General features: G+C 36.7%; 1 protein-coding gene across 1 annotated transcript; it reads right to left on the bottom strand.

Annotated features, from left to right (window-relative positions):
* Positions 1-9,775: 9,775 nt before the first annotated feature.
* Positions 9,776-10,216, bottom strand: LOC140806749 (uncharacterized). Its single transcript, XM_073163289.1, has one exon. The coding sequence runs from the start codon at positions 10,214-10,216 to the stop codon at positions 9,776-9,778; it is 441 nt and encodes a 146-aa protein (XP_073019390.1).
* Positions 10,217-16,699: the final 6,483 nt, after the last annotated feature.

The following is a 16,699-nucleotide window of genomic DNA, read 5'->3' as shown; positions in this document are numbered from 1 at the left end:
TTCGGAGAAAAAACTCATATGTCACCCCTTCTTCCACTAATAGACTTTAGTTTTACAACGTCTTGTAACAAGACACTTAGGTCAGGACTTATCACTGCCTAGACCGAAACTTTTAGTGATAAATTTACAAATCTGGATGTTAAAAACCATCGGTTCACCAGACAACAATACAACACCCAAGTGTTTGACATCTTTGAATTGTTAGTGTCGCACGAAATGATCATTGATGATTTGATATAAACTGATAAGAGTGTGTTAAGTGAGCAGCGTGAGATAGAAAGATTGTGTGTTAGGATCGAGAAAGAGTTTAGAGAGGGGGTGAATGAACTCTTTCAAATTTTCTCGTATAAAATGTTGGTGTCAACCGTTTTTTAGACGATTGAGACAATTTTTCTCAAACGGTTGGAAATATGAACCATTATTTAGTGCGGAAGACGGTTCACAATTTCAAATAAAAGCTTGCACACGTTAACAGGCTTATTCAAAAATTAGAAACAAAGAGAATGCTAGCGATAAGTAAAGTGACACAATGGTTTTTATGGATGTTCGGAGAATGAATACTCCTACGTCACCTCTTCTTCCCCTTGGGAAGGTTTCTACTAAAAGACTTTGGTTCTACAAACTTTTTGCAACAGCCAACTCCAATCAGGACTTATCACACTACCTATTTTGGAACTCTTAGTGATCACTTTACACTTATGGATTTTAAGAACACTTAATTCACCAGAAATTGAAACTAAATCAAATAACCAACAGGTTACTGATGTGAACAATCAGTTTGTTTTGGATAGCACGAAATTGATCCTGAGAAAATCGAGTGTCATGCTGTTTTAAGCGTGCTGAGAGAGCGATGAAGTATGTAAACTTGTGGTAGTGCTCTGAGATCTTTTTGTGTATGCTAGCAACGAGATTTTTTAGCTGGTAGATCAAGAGCACAGCCAGCTAGCACATTCCTCTGTTAATATATAAACGATCTTCTTAACGGTCGGAAAAAATGCATCAACGTTAATCTCATCCACTGAACAAATGTGTTGTTGTCGAATTTAAGAGCATTAAATGATCTTTCGTAAGATCATTTAATGTTACTTTTGCTCAGCAGGGTTCTGAATCGCTTTAACTGAAGAGTTCTTTTTATGGTAACTGTCTTCTTTGATCATAACACGAAGTCTATACTTGGTCTTCCTTTTCTGTGATAAGGATATAAATGCATATCATTCTTGTAGCTAATGAATGTATACGTTGACTCCAAGACGGTGTAATACTTTGAATTGTATTAAGCCGATTAGAGAATGTCTTTGAGCAATAAATGGTTCTCTTTAATGATCTGGTTCTGAGAATCATTAAATTCCAAGCTGAATCTACTAACGGTCCGAAGTAAGCGGTTGAGACTTCTTGGAGCTTTAGTCGGTCAGGAAGATATACCAGTGGATGAGCCGAGCTGCTAAACTGATGCATATCTCATATACGAACCGCAGCTGATCTGATTTGTTTTTCTCAAACACCAAAATTCTTGGGAATAATATTTTCTTAACAATTTCTCTCTTTTTGGTGATGACAAAACCTAGCTGTAGGGCTGAGAAACATAATAATATTGACGAAGATATATAAAAGCGAAAAATATTTTATTTCATTAAGAGAATTAAATTACAATAAACACAGTAACTAGCTGTTGTAAAAAAATTGGGCAATAAGAGTTTCTTTGGACCTTTTACTTTGTTCCACTGCTTCTTACCATGTCTTCCTTTCCTTTTAAATCATGCAATTCCTTCATAATAGATATTTCTGCTTCTTGAATTGCCTTTTGTCGCTCTCTTTCCCCTTTTTTGACAGCACCATGAACAAGAAATTCCATGATCTCTATAAGCTGAGCACCTTGGGAATCGAGGCGTTGTTCCAAATTTGTTTGAAGACGTGTCATTTGCTCTGATAGGCCAATGCACAGGTTAAGATGAGCAGAATTATGTTTTGCTTGCATGAGAGAAAAAGTTGTTTTCATGGTGGAAAGATCATTACGGAAAGCAGTCTTAACTGATCGAAAGTCCTCCTTGAGATCAAATTGTTTTCGATTTAGAGCCAAAATTGATTGATCCACGGTGATCAACCTGGTCAGAATCTGCTGCTGGCAACTTTATTTTAGAAAATCTTGGTCTTCAGGTATGTCGTCTTCAGATAACAACCTGTTCTTGAAAGAAACCAGTTGAGAGGAGGATATCTTACCAGCGAATTTAGATGGTTCAGGCTCAAGGAGTTCATCTTTAATGCTCTGAATAAGTTGATCAATGTTTTCAGCAGAAGCAGACGGTTTAGATCCAGTGACATCTGGTTTCTCTGGTTTTGTTGGCGAAGAACTTGGTGGAGGAGAGTTTTCATGCATCAAAGGGCTGTTCAGCTGAGTTGTATGAAAATCTTTGGGGGAGGTCAACAGCTGTTCTTTAAGAGCTGTTGACTCATCCTTGGTGGGAGAACCTGGTGAAGAGACTGTTTGATCTTGAAAGGTGACAGCTTTATCAAAATCGGATAAAAACTTCTCTGCCTCATCAACAGAAAAATTTGAGCAACTGAAAGATCAAGTGGAGGCAATTGTGTAGACTGATCCATGGCAGAGATTGTGGGAGACTCAGATTGAATGTCGGTGGTAATCTGATGGCTTAGTGTTTCACCACTTGGAAAGTTATCAGGCGTGATTTTTCCAAAAAAGGGCATAGTGTTTTCTTCATCACCTGGTTGAGTTGTCACGGTAAGTACTGGTGAAGAGCGTATAGGACTTGTCCGGGAGAAATAGATGAGGAATCCTTTGTAGTGGGGATAGCTTGAAACTTTTCTGAGCTCAGATCTTCATTAATGTCCATCAGAGAGTCTAACTTTCCCTATTCTGTAACAGCTGGAAGATTGAGATCCTATCGCATTTGAGCGAATCTCATAGCAAGTGACAAAGCATCCATCTCAAGTTGAGAGATGACTACTGAATCATCCTTGGCCGTAGGACAAAAAAGATCAAAATTGTTTCTTTTCAACTATATGATGATTCAGAGAGTGCTTTCTTTCATTTGAAGTTCCAGAAAGTCCCGACGACGAAGAGCGGTTTGAATTTCAGCCGTTTCTGTCCATTCCAAAATCAACAGTTCAAGCTTAGCGGCTGCTTTTATATTTTGTAGTAACGAATCAAAAGTTACAGCAGTCCGATATTGAACCCATTTATCAAACATCTTTATCTACTTCTGGACAGCCTCATTTACATGCTCGCTTGTGAGCACTATGGCCATATGAACTGCATTGTTTTGATGTGGATTTTCAATCATCACTTGTTTGTCCTTATCGGAGGAGAGAATAATAGGAAGTCCGAAGTAGGAGGACTCAATCACTGGTTCTGAAATGTGAATTCCTTTCAATTTAGTGATTGAGATTGCAGGGATTGGGGCAGGAACGAGCGGTGCAGAAAGATGTTTGACCAGTTTGATCTTTGCTGGTTGTGCAGTTCTCTTTTTCTTAAAAACTTGAGCAAAACCTTGCGATTGATTTTCTTTGTTGATAATGGCCACCACTATCCTGAAGAGAACGTCAGACCAGCTTACTCGCAATTTGGATGAGATAGTGGCCATAACAAGAAATTTCTCCAAGGTGACTTTATCATAAGCACCAGCTTTGGCAAGCAGTCCTTTTGCAACGATATCTACCAGCGGTTTAAATTGAATCTTTAAGTCGCTTTTTTGAAAAGTTGGACGAGAAATTGGAGAGTCTGTGTCTGAGAAGGCACTACGCCAAATGTCAATATTTCCGACCGGTAGTGAAGAGAAATAAATAATTCCTTCCGTGGGTAGGCTGAACAATTCATCGAACATCTTCTGTGTGAACAAGAGGTTTTTTTTTGAATGGCCCAAACAATTTCTCTGTTTTTCATGTATGCGGAATCAAAGAATTCCTTCAGTAGTGTGTCAGATTAGCTGTAGCGGCAGCCCAGAAAAGAGCGAATCCCAGAGTGTTCGATCGTGAGAAACATGGCTTGCATTGATTTGTTGGGCATGGCGAATATTGACGCGAAGTTAACAGCGACTGTGTTATGAGCAATTGGGGCAGCCATTTCCTTGATTTACCAAGAGGGTTTGAATTTAGCACTTGCAAGTTAGATGAAAATGCGATCGAGTTGTAATAGCAAGGTAAACTTAATGAGGTTGCAAATGTAGAGTATGTATGTGCAATTCAGATAATCACCTGTCAGTCCACGTGAAGGACTGTTAGTGGAGACAATTTTGTAAATTTTGAAAAATTTGGGCGGCGGTAAAATAATTAATTTGAAATTTCATAAGTAAAAACTGTCACGTCAGTTTGAGGCAGTTGAAAAGTTTGAGTAATTTTTATGAAATGACGTGGAAGTATCGTGCCCAAGTAAAATGAACCGTATGAGTAATGTAGTTAGGAGGAAACGGTTGATAAGTCTATTTAATTAATTACTTAACCATTTTCCCCCCTAAACATGTGGATTAGAAACTAATACTGGATGATGAACCGTTGATGGCTTAGACAGAAAGCCTCTTGAAATCCTAGTGTCTGTCGATATGAGAGAGAGACCCTTCATATGTTATTTCATCTATAAATACAAGTAGAGGGGTTACTTAAACAACATATATCAAGATGGCGAAAGCTGGCAGTTCAAGTGAGCAAGATCTGGTGAAAGAGTTTATGGAATCAGTGATAGCTTCCCGCAAGGCTGAACTTGAAGATAGCGTTTTTGAGAAGACGCTGGCAGTCTGGACAGAGGTCCAAGAGCTTCAGTCCTCCCTTGAGGGGGTACTAGGTGTTACCTCGAAAGAGGTGGCACTTTCGATGAAATATCAGCGTCTTCTTTATGTCGCTGATGCATCATACGCCTTCTCTGATGATGGCGTCTACCTCTTCATGCTCTTAAAAGAGCAGAGGACTCTGAGGAAGATTGCTTCCTCAGATGACTTTATACGTACCTCCACCGATAAGCTCATCGCTTGGTTGGACAGCTGGTCGAGAGCGATTGAAGATGAAATTAGGGATGTACGATGCCGACTGTTTTAATAAAATATTTCTATTTTGTATTACCGACTGTCTCTTTATGGTTTCGTTTATTTCCTGCATAATAAGCTGAATATACACAAGAAATAATTACATCAAGATAAATCAATTAATCCAAGCATATGTTTTGTCCGAAAGTGCATAAAGGGGTTGCATGACGTGTTCTCGGATGAAATGGTGTCTGATGTCAATATGTTTGGTCCGAAAGTGCATAAAGGGGTTGCATGTGATGGCTATTGCGCTTGTATTCTCGCAAAAAATGGGTGATTCAGCAGCTTGGATGCCATTGTCTTTTAATTGTTGTTGTATCCATATTATCTGAGCACAACAACTTCCAGCCGTAAGGTATTCCGCTTCAACGGTTGATGAGCAATTGACGTCTGTTTCTTACTAAGTCATTATATTAGTCTTTCGCCCAAGAATTGACATGAACTGCTCGTACTTTTTCTATCGACTTTGCAACCGGCATAATCTGCGTCTGAGTACCCTACAAGATTGAGACTTGAATCTTTGGATACCAAAGACCCACATTAGCAGTACCTTTAAGATATTTAAGAATACGTTTAGAAGCAATAAAATGGGATTACATAGGTTTAGCTTGAAACCGTGCACATAAACAAACCGCAAACATAATATTCGTTCGACTCGCGGTCAAATATAATAAAGAACCAATTAATCCTCTATACATTTTTGTGTATACAGAGATTCCTTCGTCTTTATCCAGTTTAATTGATGAACTCATTGGGGTGGAAGCTGGAGAGCAATTTTCCATGCCGAGTTTCTTTAGAATGTCTCGAGTATATTTGGCTTGATTGATAAATATACCATTTTTGGACTGCTTGATTTGCATTATGAAAAAGTAATTTAATTCGCCCAGCATGCTCATCTCAAATTGCTCATGCATCATCTTAGAGAATCTTTCACACAGCTTAGGGTTAGTTGATACAAAAATAATATCATCCACATATATTTGCACAAACAGTGAATGATCATTTTTTGAGAATTTAAACAACGTTTTATCAACCGTTCCGATTGTGAAACCATGCTCAAGCAAGAAGTTGGTTAAGGTGTCATACCATGCTCTCGGGACCTGTTTTAGTCCATATAGAGCTTTGTCAAGTTTGTAAACATACTCAGGGAAGGTGTGATTAACAAAGCCGGGTGGTTGTTCTAGATGAACTTCCTCATTTAACAATCCATTCAAGAAAACAGATTTAACATCCGTTTGATATAATTTGAAATCTTTGAATGCTGCAAATGCTAAAAATATTCTGATGGCCTCTAACCTGGCAACTGGGGCAAATGATTCATCAAACTCTATACCTTCTTCCTGTCTATAACCTTGAGCTACTAGTCTAGCTTTGTTTCTTCTAATCAAACTGTTTTCATCCATTTTTTTCCTAAATACCCACCTAGTTCCAATCACACGAGTGTTATTAGGCCGAGGGACTAGATGCTAGACCTTACTCCTTTCAAACTGATTAAGTTCTTCCTGCATGGCCTCTATCCAATTTGTGTCCAGTAGTGCATCATCGATTTTCTTAGGTTCTATCTGAGAGACAAATGCAGCATGCATAAATTCATTTATCATTTGATGTCTAGTTCTAAGAGGAGCAGTAGGGTCACCGATGACTAGCTTGAGTGGATGATCCTTTTTACACTGAAGACATGGTCCATATGGATTTAGCTCGATTAGTTGAGTGATTTATTCTTCTTGTTTCAGTGCTCCTTCTTCTATTTGTATGTTTTGCATTTGTTGGTTTTCTTCTGGTTCGTTCACCTGTGGAGTTTGTTCTTGAACGGTTGGATTTTCTTTTGAAATGCTTCCACCTGTTTTTCTCAGATCTACTTCATCATCACTGCTTGTTTCAAGGTTAGTAGCATCAAGATTATTTATTAAATCATGTATACTGCTACTACTATTGTCATGAAAAATAGAAGATTCATCAAATACAATATGTGTGGATTCTTCAACAGTGAGAGTTCTTTGGTTATAAGCTCTGTATGTTTTGATCACTGCTGAATATCCTAGAAAGATACCATAGTCAGCTTTTACATTAAATACATTGAGATGAGTTTTCCCATTTATATGAATGAAACACTTACAACCAAAGACGCAAAACTATCCAACTTCTGGTTGATTCCCGGTCCAAATCTCATATGGAGTCTTTTCATGATTTTTATTGATCATGGACCGGTTTTGTGTATAACAGGTTGTGTTAATAGCCTCTGTCCAAAACCTTTGTGCAATACTAGATTCGGCTAGCATCATTCTAGCTGCTTCCTTTAATGTGCGGTTTTTTCTTTCAGCAACTCTGTTCTGTTGCGGTGATCTAGCCGCTGATAATTCATGCTTTATGCCATGATCTTCAAGATAAGATGATAGGAATTGGTTTAGAAATTCTGTTCCTCTGTCACTCCTGATTCTGTCAATTGCTTCACTTTTCTCATTCTGAAGTCTTTTGAGCAGCTTGATTAGTTGATCGGCTGTTTGATCTTTGGAGTTTAGAAATGTAACCCATGTAAATCTGGAGAAATCATCAATTATTGCGAGAGTGTATTTCTTTCCTTTAAGCTCGTTACGGGTATTGGTCCAAATAAATCCATATGAAGAAGTTCTAGACATCTTGCTGATGAGTTTCTTCCTCTGCTTTTGAATGTAGAGCGAACTTGTTTTTCCTAATTGACAAACATTGCAAATTCTAAATTTGGCAAAATCAATGTTAGGCAAACCAAGTACAAGTTTAAGTCTACTGATAGTAGCAATGGATTTAAAGTTGAGATGGTTGAGTTGTTTATGCCAAAGCCAATTTTTATTTCCATTCAAAGCAATAAAGCAGGTAGGTGCATTAAGATAATCATCATTCCATTTGACTTTATACGTATTTTGCTCTCTATGACCAGTTAACGTGATATTACCAGCTGAGGTTTTAACAATGCATAAGAGTTTTTGAAACTCAACGGTGTAACCCTTGTCACATATTTGGCTTATGTTTATCAAGTTATAACACAGATTTTCTACAAGAAGCACATCCTTAATGATAACTTTGTCGTGGATAATCTTACCTTTACCCACAGCTCTACCTTTAGAATTATCACCAAAGGTGATTGTTGGACCTTTGTAGTTGATTGTTTCTGATAAGAGATCTTTGTTTCCAGTCATGTGTCTAGAGCAGCCACTATCCAAGAACCAGATGGATTTTTCCAGCTCTTTTTTATTTGTTGCCTGTCATTATTGAAATGAAAGATTGGTACCTTTTTCTATTTGGGTCCTGAGTTTATCAGTCCTTTAGGGATCCATACTTGAATTATCCTGAAGGATTTTTCATGATGTGTCCTAAAGTAGGTGCAGTTGTGTGCATAATCAAGTGGTGTATGCAGTGCCTTTTTTTTCCAGTATGTCGTTTCGACCGTCTGTCATTGTCACTCAATCGATACCTCTTTTGAACAGGTCGGCTGTTGTGGTAATGGTTAGGTCTAGTTTTTGAATGATTTCCAGTTGACCCTGACTTTCTGCTGGCCCAATCTAAACCGTTGTGAGCGGTTGTATTTGGCCTGTGTCTGAGCCATGATCTGTTGGTTTTAGCATTCTCAATTTCGACATATCCTAATCCATGTCGCCTTATGTTATTTTCAAGATTTGTATTCTGAGTGCTTTGATCTTCAGTCTTATCATGTTCATATACCACACTAGATCTGACAAATTTAATTAGTTTTAAACTGTCTTTCTCTAGTAGCGGTTGAGTTGATGCTTCAGAAGTACTGCATTCATTAATGCTATAACCTATTCTGGTTCTGTCTCCGGCTGGTTTCTGCATTTCATGCATCTTGTTAAGAGAAACAGAGGACTTGTTCCAAGTGTTGACTATATTTATCAACCGTTTGTTTTCTTTCAAAGTAGCATGGAACAATCTTCGCAGGTCATCGTTCTCAGCCGTTAGTATACTTAACTTTACTCTCAAACCGTTAACCTCTTTTTGCTGCGAACAGCTAGAGCGAGTTAACTTGTTTTCTAAGTTTTGTTTTTCTGTTTTGACTTCATTGAACTGCTGTGCTAGCCTCTTAACTCATCTACCATGTCGTGAAGTGCGATGACAAGATCTTCTCGTGTGAATTCATCAGAGTTAAAGTCAAATACCATTTCATCAGTAGATTCTTGATCTTCTTTGGCCATGAGACACTTTACTTTCTCATCTTCGCTTTCACCTGAAGATTCTTCAGAAGTAGATTTTTCAGATTCTAATTCAGCCCATTTTCCTTTATCTTCTTCTGCAACTAAGACTCTATGACTCTTCTTTTTGATGAATCTTTTGTTGTCTTTAACTCGTCTTCTGCCAATTGATTTCTTTTCATCTTTTATTGGCCTGTTGCATTCTCCAATAAAGTGTCCTTTTTTTCCACAGTTAAAACAAGCTTGACCATCATCAGTATGGTCCTTGTTGAAGTGAGGTTTATTCATCTGTGATTGATTCTTACGAATGAATTTACTGAATTTTTTAACGAATAAAGACATGGCTTCATTGCTTAATTGCTCGGCTGATTTCTTACTTGTGGACTCTTAGACCGGAAGAGTCACTGTGGTAGCTGCCAATGCCTTTGTTTGTAGAGAGGTGGATGGTTCTTTTTTAGTTCGTATCCCAAGCTCGAACTCATACGCTTTAAGGTCGGCGAAGAGGTCATGATGTTCCGGCTTGTTTAGATCTTTGGATTCTCGCATTGCTATAGTCTTTACGTCTCATTCTTTGGGAAGAGCTCGCATAACCTTTAAGGAAATTTCACGGTTAGAATAATATTTTCCTAATGAAATGAGTTCAATAATAATACCGATGAACCGTTCATCAAATTCTGTCAGAGTTTCTCCTGGCTTTATTTTGTCATTTTCAAACTTCTGAATGGCGGCAGTTAACTTGTTTTCTTTTGTCTGATAGTTGCCTTCGCATAATTGAGTGAGATTTTCCCATATTTCCTTAGCATTAGTGCAAGTTTTGATTTTGGCAAACATATTTTTGTCCAGAGTCTTGTAGAGGATGTCTTTCGCAACGTTATCCAAATTTGCCTTCATTTTGTCTTCAGCTGTCCATTCAGACATGTTCTTTTCTATCATTTGAGGAGCACCTTTGATTGTAGCTGTAGCTGTATTAACATTTAAGATTTTCATCGGCCCATCAGTGATCATATACCACATATCATCATCTTGGGCTGCTAGATGTGCCTGCATACGAATTTTCCAATCATCATAATCTTCTTTAGAAAACATCGGGATTTTATTGAAAAAAGCCATACGTGTTCAAAGGGAATATCAGTGTTTGAGAAAACCCTGCTCTTATACCAATTGTTAGGATCGAGAAAGAGTTTAGAGAGGGGGTGAATAAACTCTTTCAAATTTTCTCGTATAAAATGTTGGTTTCAACCGTTTTTTAGACGGTTGAAACAATTTTTCTCAAATGGTTGGAAATGTGAACCACTATTTAGTACGGAAGACGGTTCACAATTTCCAATAAAAGCTTGAACACGTTAACAGGCTTATTCAACAATTAGAAACAAAGAGAATGCTAGAGTTAAGTAAAGTGACACAATGGTTTTTATGGATGTTCGGAGAATGAATACTCCTACGTCACCCCTTCTTCTCCTCGGGAAGGTTTCCACTAAAAGACTTTGGTTCTACAAACATTTTGCAACAGCCCACTCCAATCAGGACTTATCACACTGCCTGTTTTGGAACTCTTAGTGATCACTTTACACTTCTGGATTTTAAGAACACTTAGTTCACCAGAAACTGAAATTAAATCAAATAACCAACAGGTTACTGATGTGAACAATCGGTTTGTTTTGAGTAGCACGAAATTGATCCTGAGAAGATCGAGTGTAATGTTGTTTTAAGCGTGCTGAGAGAGCGATGAAGTATGTAAGCTTGTGGTAGTGCTCTGAGATCTTTTTGTGTATGCTAGCAACGAGATTTTTCAGCTAGTAGATCAAGAGAACAGCCAGCTAGCACATTCCTCTGTTAATATATAAACGATCTTCTTAAAGGTCGGAAAGGATGCATCAACGTTAACCTCATCCACTGAACAAATGTGTTGTTGTTGAATTTAAGAGCATTAAATGATCTTTCGTAAGAGCATTTAATGTTCTTTTTGCTCAGCAGGGTTCTGAATCGCTTTTAACTGAAGAGTTCTTTTTATGGTAATTGTCTTCTTTGATCATAACACGAAGTCTATACTTGGTCTTCCTTTTCTGTGATAAGGATATAAATGCATATCATTAATGGAGCTAAATAATGTATACATTGACTCCAAGGCTGTGTAATACTTTGAATTGTATTAATCCGGTCAGAGAATGTCTTTGAGCAATAAATAGTTCTCTTTAATGATCCGGTTCTGATAATCATTAAATTCCAAGCTGAATCTTCTAACGGTCTGAAGTAAGTGGTTGAGACTTCTTGGAGCTTTAGCCGGTCAGGAAGATATACCAGTGGATGAGCCGAGCGGTTGAACTGATGCATATCTCATATACGAACTGCAGTTGATTTCAATCTGATTTGTTTTTGTCATACACCAAAATTCTTGGGAATAATATTTTCTTAACATTGTGTGCCCGAAAATCTTGAGATATGCAGGCTTGAGAATTTTTCAGTTCTTGTAAATGATTGATAATTGTTTTCTCTTCAAAATTCTGCATATTTATAGTTCAAAAGCACCGACGGTCGGATTTACTTTTCAACGATCATACTATCACCTGATAGAATGGACTTGCAACTTTAAATCGACATACATATCATTAATGCTCATTTAATTTTGTTTGTACTTTTGCGATTTTAAGCTCTTTTTTCTAGAAAACTAACACACCGTGTTCAAAATAAGTAATTTTTTGTCATTCGAAAGTTGGTAGGATATTGTTTAATCATTTTAAATAGGGCAGATGTTGAACGACTTGACTTTCATTATCCTATTTGAAATAACTTATTTCTGACCAGTGGTCGTGCTGTTGAATCTTCTACTCTCGATCAGTTTGACATACGATAGCTTGCAGCTGGAGTTCAGACATTATATGGCTTGACTTCTTGCCAAAACGATTTGATCTTCTGATGCTTTTGTCTAAACGACTTGAACTGGTTCAGCCGTCTGAAAACCCGAAAATAAAATAGACTAGCAGTTGAACCTTAAACAACTCGATTATGTTATTTTGCAATCTCAAAAACTTATGATAATAAATATATTCTAACATAGTTTATATTTTCAAGGGACATCAAATTCAAATTTTAATTTTTTAAAAAATGAAAAAACTTCACATTTAATTACATATTTATTTCTTAATTGTTTTTAAATATTTAATACGGTAGGTGAATACATTAACACTGATAAATATTTCTTATATATATAGAAGTGACTGACGGTTAACCAATGAGCAAAGCAAATCGTGTAAATTGTTCAATCTCTTTGTTTTTGAAGATTTGGTAGAAAACTTCTACTTCTCCAATATTTCATTAATATCTTTTTAAAATTTATAAATTTATAAAACTTTAATAATTGATTTTGAAATTGGTTGTTCATGTATACATCTATACATTATCATGATTCTAAAGTCGATATTTTTTATTCCACCAAAAATTAGATCTAGAATCAAACCGCTCGGACATTATTTTGGTTTCAGTATTGAGATTATTTCGGTATCGTTTTGGGTTTATTTCACCCTACCTTGTGAGGCACTGCCCCCATGAGGTGATCAAAGGCCCAGACTTAAACACACATACACCCCATGAAGTGATCAAAGGCCCAGATTTAATCACCATGTAAAATCAATGGCTGAGATTCTGTGAGGGCACTGCCCCCACAGGTAGCATCTACTCTACCATGGTTTTGATGAAAGTTTGAGGTGTTTTATTTGAAATTATTTTTTTAAAATTATATGACAAAAAATTTAATCTATATTTTTGTAAATGGATTTTTTTTTTTACAAAAAGAAAATAAATACAATAAATTTTGGAACATTGATAGAGAAAATGATTTTTTCATGCATGGTGATACATTAAAAAGTATAGGAGACAAATTAAATTGCTCGTGTTCATAAACCCTTGGACATATTATTTGGGATCGAATTAGAGTTTAGAGATAACAAACTCCGATCCTATAAAATTTTCTAAAATCTTAACAGTTTTTAGGGTGTTAAGAAATATTATCGGGCAACTAGATTAGCTGTACCACTAAAAAGTGAGTAAGTGCAGAACAGTTCGGCTTGACTAGCAATGAACTATATTCGACAGTTTAACGAGAAACGGTTTGAAATATGATTTGCAAGAATGTAAAGTGGGAAATGACACTATAACAAAAACAGCTTTTCGCAGCACGCAAATTCTCTTTTCGCAGCGCACATTGCACGCTGCACAACTGCAAGCTGTTGAAAGTTCAAGATTATTCGCAAGCATACATGTGCATGTTGTTAATACTATTATCCGTAGCGTGCATATGTACGTCGTTAATACAATTATCTGCAGCGTCTAGTGTACGCCGTTAATATTCATAAAATATCTAACATTAATGACAGTTTTGTCAGCGACGGTAAAAAACTGTCGCCGCCATCACTAATTTAGCGACATTTTAAAATCTGTCGCTAATTTAGCGACGGTCTTTAAATTTAGCGACGGTTCATTTCGCTACAGTTAAAAATCTGTCCCTAATTTTTTCGTTAAAATAAAAAAAAATTACTTTTATAATTTAATAATTTTTTTAAAAAACTTACAATCTGACTGTGATAACAATACTCATTATCTTAACTGACACTTAAAAAATTAACCAAAATTTGAAACAAAAAAATGTACCTTAAATCGAAACTAAAATAGCCTAAGAGAGAAAAATTTTAAGTGTTGTGAAGTGGTGTGGAGGAAATTGGATCAAAAATGCAGATATTTATAGAAAATTTGCGACGAGTTTTAGTTTTAACTGTCGCTATTCGCAACGGTTTTTTATTTACACTGTCGCTATTAGCGACGATTGAAATAGAACCATCGCTAATAGTGATAGTTTTTTATTGAACCATTGATGTTTTAAATTAGCGGTACGATTATTAGCGACGGTTGTTTACGAACCGTCGCTTTTTTTTATAAACAACCGTCGCTTTTTTTTTATACAATCGTCGCCGATTTAAATTTTATTATAAATCGTCGCAACTTTTAAATTAGCGACGGTTTAACCAAAACCGTCGCTAATTTTAAAATTGCGCCGAATTTCCGCATCGTGCTAATATGCATGCCGTGAATAATACTATTGACGGCGTGCAATTAATGTACGCCGTTAATGTCTAGACACGTTTTTTTAAAAATGATTTACTTTTAACAGCGCACATAAATATATACGCTGTTAATAATACTATTAACGGTGTGCCTTTATTGTGCGCTGCGAAAATTGAATAGGTTATTAACAGCTCACATATAACTGCACGATGTCGTTTATACATTTATTAACAGCACACATAAATGCATACTGCGGTTACTATCCGCAGCGCGCTTTTAATGCACGCCGTTATTTCTCTCAAGTGTAACAATATTAACAGCGCACATATGGGTGCACGCCGTTAAAAGTAATATTCGTAGCGTGCTTTTAATATACGATGTTGATGACGTGCTACAAAAATTCATTTTTCTAGTGTGAAATAAAACAAATATATTTGTAGATGTCAAAGAGATAAAAATCCTACGTCATCCCTTCTTCAACAATTCTACATATTTATAATTGAAAAAATCCAATTGTCGGATTTTTTTTTCAATGATCATTTGTTCTATCACCTGATAAAATAAACATATAAATTTTAGTCGCCATACGTATCATTAAATGCTCATTTAATGATCATTGTGCTTTTGAGATTTTAAGCTGTAACGTCCCAGATTCGACGACTGTCCTCACTGTACTAACACTAGTCTTTCCAGCGTGCTTATGGTCACTCACACGTACCCTGGGAAAACTTCCTAGGAGGTCACCCATCCCAAAATTGCCCCAGGTCAAGCACGCTTCACTTTGAAGTTCTTATGTGATGAGCTACCGAAAAGAAGATGTACCTTCGTGATATGAGTAGTACCAATCAAATCTTTTAAGCCTCTTCAACTGTACAGTCCATTACATTGAACAGTCTCGAAATTCCTCTCATTCCCGTGTGGGTCGGTTCATTCATGTTCCCTCCACCTAGAAGCCTGCCAGGAACCGCTCATTGTACATGCAACTGATGGTACCGACGATCACCCACAGCCCTCTTCGGCCCCGGGCCTCACATGCCCACCAGCTTCCGCTTGGTTCGTCCCCGAACCACACCGTACTAAGAGAGGTCGGCTTTGATACCACTTGTAACGTCCCAGATTCGACGACTGTCCTCACTGTACCAAGACTAGTCTTTCCAGCGTGCTTATGTCCTTACTCACACGCACCCTGGGAAAGCTTCCCAGGAGGTCACCCATCCCAAAATCGCCCCAAGTCAAACACGCTTAACTTTGAAGTTCTTATGTGATGAGCTACCGAAAAGAAGATGCACATTCGTGATATGAGTAGTACCAATCAAATCTTTTAAGCCTCTTCAACTGTACAGTCCATTACATTGAACAGTCTCGAAATCCCTCTCATTCCCGTGTGGGTCGGTTCATTCATGTTCCCTCCACCTAGAAGCCTGTCAGAAGCCGCTCATTGTCCGTGCAACTGATGGCACCGACGATCACCCCCCACCCTCTTCGGCCCCGGGCCTCACATAAGCTATTGCTTTTCATAAAGCTGACATACCATGTCTCAAATAGGTAACTTTGTGTCATTCGAGAGTTGGTATGATACTTATGTAATCATTCTAAATATGGCATATGCTTAACGAATTGACTTTCAGTATCCTATTTGAAATAACTCATTTTTTACCAGTGACAGTGTGGTTGGATCTCCAACGGCTTGAACACGTGTACTACCAGTCAGTTTGACATATGATATTTTGCAGCTAGAGTTCAAACATTCTGCTGCTTGACTTCTTGCCAAAATGACTTGGTCTTCTAATGCACTTTTCTGAACAGTTTGAACTGATCAAAAGATTTGAAACACTGAAAAATATAATTAAAGAATGGTTGAACCTGAAACAGCTCGATGTTATTTTGTCAATCACCAAAACTCAGACATAGGGTAATAAAAATATTCTAAAATATATATAATATCCTTTGTTTTTTCATCTTCTTTATATTTTCATAAATGATTCTCCTTTTTAACTTACATAGTTACAACAACGATGAATTTGACAAACAGAACGATCCACATTTTGCTTTAAACCAAAAATATATATTTCAAAAAATTCAAATTTTGGCCTCGAATTTTATCATGTTGTCATTTTTACAGAGTTCGACTTTGATCGCCTCGATTCTGATAACCACTCTTAAATATAACAGTGATATATACAATCCCGGATTTTAACTTCACTCCTAAAATTTTATCTGTAAATTTAAATTTTCACTTGTCATCTTGTATCGTTAATCTATTTCCAAGAAAATGGTGTTTTGTACATTGGTTAGCTTTAATTAATTCAAATTTCTTAGTTCCTAACTTAAATTAAGACATTAAAATAAAAAAAAAATAATGATATATATAAGTTTCATTTTATAGATATCACTTTTGGCAATAAATCACTAATTTTGTCTAAAAATATTATT

This window comes from Primulina eburnea, chromosome 12 (assembly GCF_022965805.1).
Source record: "Primulina eburnea isolate SZY01 chromosome 12, ASM2296580v1, whole genome shotgun sequence".
Taxonomy (NCBI): domain Eukaryota; kingdom Viridiplantae; phylum Streptophyta; class Magnoliopsida; order Lamiales; family Gesneriaceae; genus Primulina; species Primulina eburnea.
Note: the sequence above shows the minus strand (reverse complement) of the source record. Positions and strands in the feature narration are given on the sequence as shown.

Bases quoted from the DNA above. Each gene is read 5' to 3' on its own strand.
- LOC140806749 (XM_073163289.1), bottom strand. From the start codon at position 10,216: ATGATCACTGATGGGCCGATGAAAATCTTAAATGTTAATACAGCTACA.